The sequence below is a fragment of the Equus przewalskii genome, chromosome 10 (genome assembly GCF_037783145.1).
Source record: "Equus przewalskii isolate Varuska chromosome 10, EquPr2, whole genome shotgun sequence".
In the NCBI taxonomy this organism is placed as follows: domain Eukaryota; kingdom Metazoa; phylum Chordata; class Mammalia; order Perissodactyla; family Equidae; genus Equus; species Equus przewalskii.
The window spans coordinates 11728148-11739468 of NC_091840.1; the positions used below are offsets into that span (position 1 = coordinate 11728148).

The 11321-nt window shown below is 33.4% G+C and overlaps 1 protein-coding gene across 2 annotated transcripts in view; it reads left to right on the forward strand.

Moving 5' to 3' along the window:
- ABCA6 (ATP binding cassette subfamily A member 6) overlaps nucleotides 1–11321 on the forward strand; it is a 64321-nt gene that overhangs the window by 18339 nt on the left and 34661 nt on the right. For both annotated transcript variants that reach the window (XM_008537771.2, XM_070561526.1), the window contains exons 10-12: nucleotides 2588–2735; nucleotides 4114–4282; nucleotides 7780–7838. In XM_008537771.2, coding sequence (XP_008535993.2) covers nucleotides 2588–2735; nucleotides 4114–4282; nucleotides 7780–7838 — 376 coding nt within the window. The remainder of the gene's footprint in view (nucleotides 1–2587; nucleotides 2736–4113; nucleotides 4283–7779; nucleotides 7839–11321) is intronic.

Here is an 11321-nt window from a genome sequence, read left to right on the forward strand (position 1 = left end):
TCATCCATGGTTTGTGTGTAGTTATATTATAGTGTTATGTAGTATTCTATTGTGCAAATATACTATAGATTTTCTTACTGATGGACAACAATATTTTCCAGTTTTTGACTATTATGAGTAACTCTGCAAAAAAACATTCTTATACATATTTCTTGTTGAACATGGACAATCAAATCTATTTGGTATAGATCTAGGAGTTAAATAGTGGGACCTAGAGTATGTATATCTTAATCTTCACAGCTATTGCCAAATTTTTTTCCAAAGTGGTTGCATCAATTTACTTTTGCACCAACAGTGTTTCAGTTGCTCCAGATCTTCACCACTGTTTGGAATTGTCAGTCTTTCAAATTTTAGCCATTCTGGTAGATATGTAATAATATATTGTTGTGGTGTTAAGTTGCATTTTCCTGATTATTGACTAAGTTGAATACTTTTTCATATGCTTAGTGGCTTTTTGTATTTTCTCTATTATAAAATGCCTCTCCTGGTCTTTTCCCCATTTTTTACTGAGTTTTCTCTTTTCCTATTGCTTCATACAAATTCCTTATATATACTGGATATGAGACATTTTTCAGTTATTTGCTGCTGACATTTTTGCTATCTTAATGGTGCTCTTAATGAACAAAATTTCTTAATTTTGATAAAGTCTGGTTTGTCAAGTTTTTCTTTCATGTAGAGAGCTTTTGTATCTTTAAGAAATTATTGAATACCCCAAGATTATAAAGATATTATCCTACATTTTATTCTGGAAGTTCAATTGATTCAGCTTTTACATTTGGATATAAAATCCACTTCAAAATAACTTTTGTGTATCTATAGGCAGAGACAATATTAATTTTTCTACACTGACATCCAATTACTTCAGCTCTATTTATTTAAAAGATCATCCTTTCCCCAGATGAATTGCAATATTTCTTTTGTCACAACTCAACCAATCATGTCTGGACCCATCTGTCTATCCTTGCACTGCTGACACATTGTCTTAATTGTTTTGCTTTATAATATGTCTTGATATCTGGTAGTAACAATTTTACCACTTTATTTTCTTTTTCAAGAGAGTCTTTTCTAATCTAGGTTCTTTGCAATGATGTAAATTTTAGAATTAACTTATGAAGTTATACACACGTATGTGTGTGTGTTTGTGCAAAACTGTTGAGATTTTGGTGAAGTTGACTTTTTCATCCATTTGGGGAAAATTAACACTTTTTTTTGTCATGAATATATCCTCACATTCATTTTCCCTTAGTAATTGTTTTAATTTTAAGTATAGAGTCTTGCACATTTTTGTTTGATTTATTGCAAAGTTTTTGATACTTTTGATGCCGTTATAAGTAGCATCTATGTTTAAATTCTTATTTCTAAATGTTTGTTGTTAATGTAGAGAGATGCATCTGATTTATGTACATTGGCATTGTATTCAGTATTCTTGCTATGTTCATTTATTGAATCTAGTTATTTTTCTGGGTTTTACCTTGGGATGCTTTATATATAATCATGTTGTCTACAAATAATGATGGTTCATTTTTTCCTTTTGCAATCTTTATGCTGTTTACTTGTTTTTCTTGCCTTATTGTACAGATTAAGATCTCTAGTACAATGTTGAATAGAAATACAGGCAAAGGAAAAGCTTTCAACATTTCACAATTAAGCATGATTTTTGGCATTGGTCTTTGTACTCTAATTCATCAGATTAAGGAAGATTTCTTATCTTCTTAGTTTGTGAGGAGTCTTTCTTTATTATAAGCAGATATTGAATTTTATCAAACACTTTTCTGAATCTATTAGATTGATCACGTTATTTTCTCCTTCAATCTGTTGTATGTTGAATTACATTGATCGATCTTCAAATGTCAACTCAGCCTTGTATTCCTAGAATAAACTCAACTTTGCCATGAAAAACTAACATTTTAACATAAATTGAGAAGTTGTATAGTGTCTATGGTGAGGAATTGGGCTTGGGAGCTGAACTTCTTTATTCTGATCTCAGCTTTACCACTCCTCACTTGTGATTTTTGACTTCATCTGGTTAAGCTACTCAATTTCTCTGTCTCAGTTTCATCATATGTAAAATGCAGATAAAAATAATAAGGCCTACTGCATAGGGTTATGATCAAGATTAAATGGGATTATATAAAAAGCACTTAGAACAGTGCCTAGAACATGGTAGGTATTATTACATGGCAAAATTATAAATAAAATTCTTTTTTTGTAGTAATAACTAGAAAAAAGGTAAGTCCTCTTATCATTTTCCTACTAAGATCCTCCAAATAATTCTTCATGTTCTTTCTAAAATTTGTATTTCATTGTTGCAAAGAGTAGATATTTTTCAATATTGCAAGGACTTTATGAAAACCAGCAAACGAATTATAATTTAAATTTGTATCCTTAGAACATTGTATTTTTTAAATCAGTATTTCCTTCTAATATTCCTTTTATCACTATAAAATAGAAATAGTTTCACTAATAACTTTATTTTAAGAGCTTCTTAAAAAAGCTACTTATAAAATTATATAATTCTTGCTGCTACACTGAGTTATTTTTATTTATCTAATTTAAATATTTATTATTATTTTTGTTTGAATCTTAGATTATCCACCTGGATTATAATATGAATGGTGTAATTTTTCCTGACCCTTCAGGAGAATCATATAAAATGATAGCAACCTTTTCCGTATTGGCTTTTGATGCTCTTTTCTACTTGGTATTGGCATTATACTTTGACAAAATCTTACCCTGTAAGTAATAGTGGATTTTTCTCTGACCTTTACTAATATTCATCACACTGAAGATGTTTTTCTTGAGGTTATGTGAATATATTTTAAGAAATTAAGAATAACAAATATTTCTCATCACAGGCTAAATGAGTTCTTTATTTCTACTTCATAATTTGAATGGTCCAAAAGACGTTTTATGTAAAAAAGTTATTTTTCTGACTTTAATAATAATACACATTTTAAATACACAATAATTATAATTTTAATACATATTATGATTATATAGTATTAAATAATGTTATTTTTTTCAAGGTTCCCTGAAAGTGTTTTCAAAGAATGATATTTAGGATTTGTATCAGAACAAGCTGAAAAAATTAGTTAAGATGATTTTGGCTAGTATAGGACCATCTTATGGTGGAAGTGCTTCCTAGTAAATATTTGGTCATTTTACAAGAATGTGGGGGCAGATTGTAAACTAAACACAGCTAGAAAAGACCTCAGGTGTGAAATAATCAGTGTCTTCCTGACTTTGTTTCTGGGAGGACCGTTTTGGAAGGGAAGATGTCCATCCTTTAAGGAAATAACAAAATGAAAATTAGAGAGGATATTTTCAGCAGTATTCTGAAAATTTTTCATATACTGTTCATATTTACAGAAATATATTACCAAGTTAGATTTACTTCATCTTGCAGACAGCCAAAAATTTCACTTATTATAAGCCCAGAATTTCTTCACATACTCTAGGATCAGAATGCTTTTTTCCTTCTTCTTATCTTCAAGAAACAATCTCCTTGTTTTTTATCTTCCTTCCACTTTGACTGTATTTAAGGTTGTGTTATGTGTTTCTGTGTATTTCTGTCTTTCTGTCACTTCTAGTTAATAACTGAAAGCCCTTAATAACAAATAATACTTTATTTTTAAAATCTGAAAAATTACTACATTTTCATCCTGAACAAATGTAATTTCTTCATGTATTTTTTTATTCATGTAACATATAGATTTCAGTATTATGTTCATCATATTGCTGTGGTCAAATGATTTATTAAGTTCAAAACATGTTTACGATTATTTTTATGTGCCATATTACAGCTTTCCCCCCAAATATTTGGTTTCATTCATTCTTCTAAATACCTTTTCGACCACATTTTATTCAAACTTTTGATTTATACGTTGCTGAAAGTTCTATTATATTGTTTAACCTTTGTGAAAATGTTATTTCCTTTGAATTTTCATCTTTACTTCAAAACCAAGTTTTCTTCTCAAAAATAGAAGTTAGGAAGAAAGTAATTTCTTTACGATGCTTAAAAATCCAAGACATCCTGTACTATTCTGAAAAGACTTCTCTGCTCATTGTTTTAATGTTACTGACTCAATATCTTATTGCTTCTTGATGAATTAGATGGAAATGAACGCCAGAATTCTCCGTTATTTTTCCTGAACTCATTATCTTGTTTCCAACACCAAAGGACTGATAATAAGTTCATTGAGAAAGAAATAGATCCTGAGCATCCCTCTGATGACTATTTTGAACGGGTAGCTCCAGAATTCCAAGGAAAAGAAGCCATCAGGTAATTGCACTTATACTAATATATGGTTGCAAGGCTAATGAATTATTAACCAACAGCAACGGGATGAGCCTAAGGCAAAACGTTGAAGAAGAAATTCGTTTTTATGACTGTCACTTTGAACTCTTCCACGCCATCACCACCAATATCTCCTAACTGCTACTTGAAAGGACAATTCTCTTTGCTTAGCTCCGTGTGATCTTACTGCATCACTCTCCATCCTGTCTTACTCCTTGTTTCCATCCCTTGTCCCCCATCTCTCTTTTATACTTGCTCTTTCTCTTCTCTGTCCCTTCCTCCATAGTTTTGTCTGGCTTACACAAGATGATGGAAGAAGTAAGAAACTTAGAATCAGAAATTCTTAAATCTTAATAGCACACTTCCCTCTCATTTGATGTGTAATCTTGGAAAAATGAATAAGTTTCTCTGGAGTCTTGGTGTCCTGTGTGAAACAAGAGTAACATTTGCTCTGTAAGGTTGTTTGTGACAGATTTATATGAGTTTTTCAAATATCTCTGCTCTCAGACCCTATGGATTCTAACTTGGGGGGTGTGGGCTTGAACCCAAGGGTCTGTGGATTTTAAAGAGCCCTGTAGATTTTTCCAATGTGCACTAAAGTAAAAGAATTAGAGAGTTTTAAATATCAACCATTTGTTTATTTAGCAGATATTCATATAGTGCTTACTATGTGCCAGACACATATTTAATTCCCAGCAAAAGTTTATAAGGCAGGCGCTTTTATTTTGCCCATTTTATAAATGAAAAAATTGAAGTACTGAAAGGTTAAGTCTCTTGCCCAATGTCACACACTCATAAATGGGGAACTGGGATTGGAATCCAGTTTGGCTCTAGAGTCTATGCTCTTAATTTGTAGTAACCTGGCTACTGTAGAGATGTCAGGGGGCAATGGAAGATGAATAAAATGGAACTATAGCTGGAAAATGAAATATTTCTAAGACAAGAGTATAGGATGAACCTATGTACCTAAGGTTTGCCTTTCTAATTCTGAACCTATTTTCTGTTAAGTTTTCTGAGGGGCAACAGTCGCTCCCAACCCTAGCTCCATGGAAAACACCTGCCTGAAAGAGAAAGGCCAACTGAGGAATAATCAAAAAAACTCAATCCCAAGGTCATCAGTCCCTCTCTTCCAGTTGAGAGCACAAAAAATGGCATTATATTACTATTCAAATTATAATAATTTTCAGGTTAAGTTTTCTAAGAAAGTGTTAAGATTAGTTACATAGGTCAAAAAATGTTTGTTCTTCTGCTGTGAAGGAGAGAAAAGTGAAATGTCCTCACCCACACACCCACCATCCCCCTTACCCTCAACCCTGACCAATCTAATCAATGTTGACTCTGGGCATCCCTGTCTCGTGATCTGGATTCTTGACTAAAATAGAGATTTCGGACCACTGACAAACTGGGAAAGGAAAGTCGTCTGATCCAAGGCCTGTCCACTGAATCTCTTTGCTCCAGTGTGGGACGCCTCACCCCAGATCCACATGAAAGTAGCAAAGTAGACTTATGTGCCCAGCATTACAGCTCTTCAGTGAAAAGCTGCTCACATTCAGTCACTAGTTAAGCAGGTTCTGGGGCTGCAAGACAGCCTAAAATTGACCTTTACCACCCACGTTAGATGCAGTTCCCAATCCACAAGTCTTATCTCTTCTTTCTTCACAGCAACCCTTTCTTAGGAAAATGATTGCCCTTTCCCACCACTAGACAAGTATCAACTCTATCACGATCAATCCCAACATGTGAATTTGATTTTGTGTGGATATAGAAGGTACTAAGGTGTCGATTCCCTTTTCCCCAGGCAGTCTCTACTTATATACTAATGAACTCTTCCTCTTTCCCTAGCAGAACTTAAGCTATATGTATCTGGAAGTATGGGGGAAATCTTGCAGAGTTATAACTAGAACCAAGATCTTGGTTCTGTAAAAATATCTTGTTTAAATTCACAACTGGCTTCCTCTCACCTGTAATCCCTTTTCCCAATTCTTCTTCTTTGGGGGCATTTGTATGTACATCTGTCCATTCCTAGAACTTTAGATGATTCATGCAACACTCCCAGAACATAGGCAGGAAGTCTGCCCCAAATGTAAATGGCTATCTTCATCTCTGAAATCCCAAAATAACTAGCTGCTCTTAAATGGAAGTTTATTTATTAAAATAAAACATTAAAGCCCCACTTCAATGTGTGTCCCATTACACACAAAAAAATGTGGAAACAAAATACCCTGTCAGATTCAGTGCCTTTTCAGCCTTTCTCTTTCAAATTTTCCAACTCTTTGGTGTAACCCCACGCACCGCCAGCATTCTGGTTGAATAAAAGTCCTTACCTTTATTCTGATTCATGTTCAGAAAGGAGGGTGACTAAACTCTGTTTCCCTTTGAAGTTGAAGATGCATTGCACATGGTATTATGTAATCATGACATTTCTAACCTGTCTGGTTCCTGCCTTGTCCTGCAGCAGTTCCCTTTGAGATTCCAATGTGCATTGAAATTTGATAACCACTTATTTAGAGGTGCGTGTGTGTGTGATATTCAGATAAAGAAATCCAGCAAACCTTTAGATTTGTGAGCTCAGGGGAAAGGATGAGGTCAACTTTAGGTTGGTGTTGAAACCACAAGAACCAATGAGATACTCCTTTGAGAGAGTCAAGAGTGAGAAGACCCATAATATACATAGAGAACCCTGTGGAGCATCAAACTGATGTGTCTGGTGAAAGAAGAGAACTTGACAAGGAAGTAGAGAAGGGAAATTTAGAAAAATAGGAAGAAAATCAGTAAAGTGGAGTGTCGCCTTGAAAGTAGACACTATCAACAAGGAGAAAGTCATTAAGAGTGACCCATAATCCAATAAATAAGGATGGGAAAATATTTATTGCATTTGGTAATTAGGAGTCCACTAAAGATTTCAGCACGAAGACGTTTACTAGAGTAATGGATTCAGAAGCTAGAGTGTAATTGATTAAGGGGGAAGTAAGAAGTGAGGAAGTGGAGATGGCAAGTTTACATTTTTATTTTAAGAATTTTTTTAAGATAAGGGAGGAGAGAAGTTCGATTGTATCTAAAGCAGAATTAGAGGCTAAAGAGAAACTATCAGAGAGAAAATGCAGATGACAGGCTCTGATCAGTAAACAAGATTGGAAGGAATGGGAGATGATGGTTAAAGAGTACAAATAAATGATCTTGAACAGGGAAAAACACAAAATCTTCTAAGACAAGAAGATGAAAGTAAGGATAATTACAGAGCACTCTACTTTCTAAGCAAAACACTAAGAATTTAATAGTAACTTTCTGAAGAGACTCTTTTATTTTGTATCTCAAGGGAAGTGATTGATCAAAAATAAGTCTTTACCTTTCTTTGTAGTGTGGTAATGTCATCCCTTATTTCAGGTAATGTGGTTGACTGCATCTAGCACTCTAAGTTGGTTGTGATCTGTAGTATTTTTGCCTCTGTGTTGGTTAAGTAAGCACCCCTTCTGTCATTTCAGAATCATAAATGTCAAAAAAGAATATAAAGGAAAGTCTGGAAAAGTAGAAGCATTGAAAGGTAAAGAAAAGCATTTCATTGTTTCATGATTTATTACAAAAAATGGGGAAAATTCAATGTGAAAAATTTTAAAAATATAGATAAGTGAAACAGGAAAAGAAAAAAGAATACAAACAATCTAACTCCACTACCTGGAAATTAACTATGTTTAAGAATTGATATAATATACTTCCAGATGTTTCATGCCTCTATTAATTTGCAAAAATGGGATCATACGGTGAAAAATGCAATTTCACTTTGTTTTTTAAGATGACTTTGCTATAACCAATATTTTATTTTATTTGCACCATGAGGAAAGAATATCTAGACTTAAAATTGATATTTTTTTTTTACTAGCCAGGGAATTTACATAGTTTATATGTACTGGTGAAATTCATTAAAACAGGATGAGTAACACCCTTGACTGTGAATTAAATTTTACAAGTCAATATCCTATAACAAACATAGTTTATAATTTTGGATACACCAACATATTTGATACTAAAGCTTCTAACAAATATGGTTTTCTATAACAAACATTTAAGCAAGTATCAAAGTTAGTGGCTACGTTTTATAGAGGACACCGTGCTTTTAAAAATTAATTTTTACCAAGGTATAACTGACATATTAACATGTTGGTTTCAGATGTACAACGTAATAATTTGATATTTCTATATATTGTGAAATGATCACCACAATAAGCCTAGTTAACATCCATTCTGATGCATAGTTACAAATTTTTTGTGTGTGATGGAGACTTTTAAGATCTACTCTCTTACCAACTTTCAAATATACAATATGGTATTATAAGCGTAGTCACCATGCTGTACATTATATCCCCATGACTTATTGATTTTATAGCTGGAAATTTGTGTCTTTTGATTTCCTTAACCCATTTTGCCCACCCCCTATGGCAACTACCAATCTGCTCTCTGTATCTATGGGCTTGGTTGGTTTTTGTTTTTTCAGTTTGTTTACTTGTTTGTTTAGATTCCACATATAAGTGAGATCAGACTGTATTTGTCTTTCTCTGTCTGACTTGTTTCACTTAGCATAATGCCCTCAAAGCCTATGTTGTTGCAAATGGCAAGATTTCGTTCTTTTTTATGGCTGAATAGTATTCCCATTGTACATATAATTTGCTTTTATTAATAATGATTTTAGGAAGAATGTAAATCATTTTTACAAGGGACAGAAGTTTTAAAAGTTAAAAAATAAGATCTGTAGACCCTGAGGAAGATTAAGAGTTCTCTCTCCATTGTGCTTACTTTATATTTATTTTCTAACAAATGCAGCATACCTTAACTCAATCTTACTAATTCCTTTGAGATTGGGTTTTACTTTGAGAATTTATTATACTTGTGTCAGCAAGTTTAATCTCACTCCAGGTTTCTCTCATCAGATTCCATCGAGACCTGTGGCTTCTTTCTTTAATTTTAGCCAATGATATATTGAAGTATTTTTAAATTTACCATTTCAGTTTCCAGAGCACATTATGAACTGCTTTTGCACTCATCAATAACCATGAACTTCTTTTTATGTCTAAACTTCCAACTTCTACAAGGATTTCTTCTATTTTCAAAAGTAGCAGAATCTTAAAAGAATTGACAGGATTGAACATCAATACATTAAAAAACATATGAAACAGAACCATTTGGAGTTGCTCTTTGGGAAGTAAGAATGAGAGTTGTCTCTCTCAGCTTGTCCCCATGCAGTGGAACACCTTTGGGAAAACACTTTTGAAATCCCTTATCAACAGCTGATTCTTCAATGGCTAAATAGCATACCATGGTAGCAATACCATAATTTACTTAACTAACACACTAGGGTATGAAATTCTGTTTGTTTCCAATTTTTTCACAATCATAAAAAACACTGTAATGAACATTCTTCTTCTTCTTCTTCTTTTTTGAGGAAGATTAGCCCTGAGCTAACTGCTGCCAATCCTCCTCTTTTTGCTGATGAAGACTGGCCCTGAGCTAGCATCAGTGCCCATCTTCCTCCAGTTTATATGTGAGATGCCTACCACAGCATGGCTTGCCAAGTGGTGCCATGTCCACACCCAGGATCGGAAGCGGTGAACCCCGGGCCACCGAAGTGGAACGTGCGCACTTAACTGCTGTGCCACCAGGCCGGCCCCATAATGAACATTCTTGTTCAGTCTTTATAAAGATCATCAATTATTCCCTGAATATGAATTTCTAGAAGCAGACATTCATTATTCAAAGAGACCATATTTTTAAGATTTTAATTCAAATTTCAAATTGTTTCCCTCCAAGGTTATAAAGATTCATACTCCCACAAGCAATAATTAACAACAACAATAGCAACACTGATGATAACAACAAACACTTACAGTTCATTGAGTACTTAGTGTGTGCTGGGAGCTATGCTCAGTGTTTTACATGGACTTTTTTTCATTTAATCCTTTGAGATACGTAATAGCTCTCCCATTTTGCAGATGAGGAAACTGAGGCTTATATTTCTTTTTTTCAGTTAATATGGGTCAATTCCAGGATAGCTAGTGCCACTTTTCTCTTATTCTTGAAAATATTTATTTTTCCACCTAAAAAAAACCTCATGAAATTTGTTAATGTACTTTTTTAGTTGTCACCATATTTGTTATTAATTAATTCATCTTTTTTGGTGAATATGAAAGGTCGTTTCATTGATCTTTATTTCTTGTGTTTACTTTTGGCCATTTTAGGCTTCTATTCTATTTCATTGGTCAGTGTATCCTAGACCAGTAACATGTTATTTTGATTACTATATTTACTCACTCTGCTGGTATTACTGTACTAGTAACATATTATTTTATTTTACTTTTTTTGGTGAGGAAGATTTGCCCTGAGCTAACATCTGTTGCCAATCTTCCTCTTTTTTTTTTTTTTTTGCTTGAGGAAGACTAGTCCTGAGCTAACATCTGTGCCAATCTTTCTCTCTTTTGTATGTGGGTTGATGCCACAGCGTGGCTTGACAAGTGGTGTATGTCCGTGCCTGGGATCTGAACCCGCAAACCTGAGCTGCCAAAGTGGAGTACACTGAACTTAACCACTATGCCGTGGGGCCAGCCCCAGTAACATATTATTTTAATTTTTATAGTTCTCCAGTGTATTTTAATATCTTGTAACCAAGACAAATTTCTTTCTATTCTTTAATTTTTCTTAATGATTTGAATTTATTCTTCCAACGATCTTTGAATCTTTTAGTCAAATTATAAATGAGGGTTTTAATAGACTGGATTACAGTAGGAAGGATTTTCTCTTTACATATAATTGTTATCACTAGCACATTTAATAGCTTACCAAACCAAACCTTATAGAGTTTAATATATCCAAGATCACTGAGACAGAAAATGGATGAACTGGAATTTCAGCCCAGTCATTAATTAATTTCAATAATGTTTGACAATGGGTCAGGTAACTCAATTGAAAGGACTTCATCTTTTAGATATACTGTATTACAGATAAGATTCTTAAGAATTTCATCTTACTCTGTCCAACA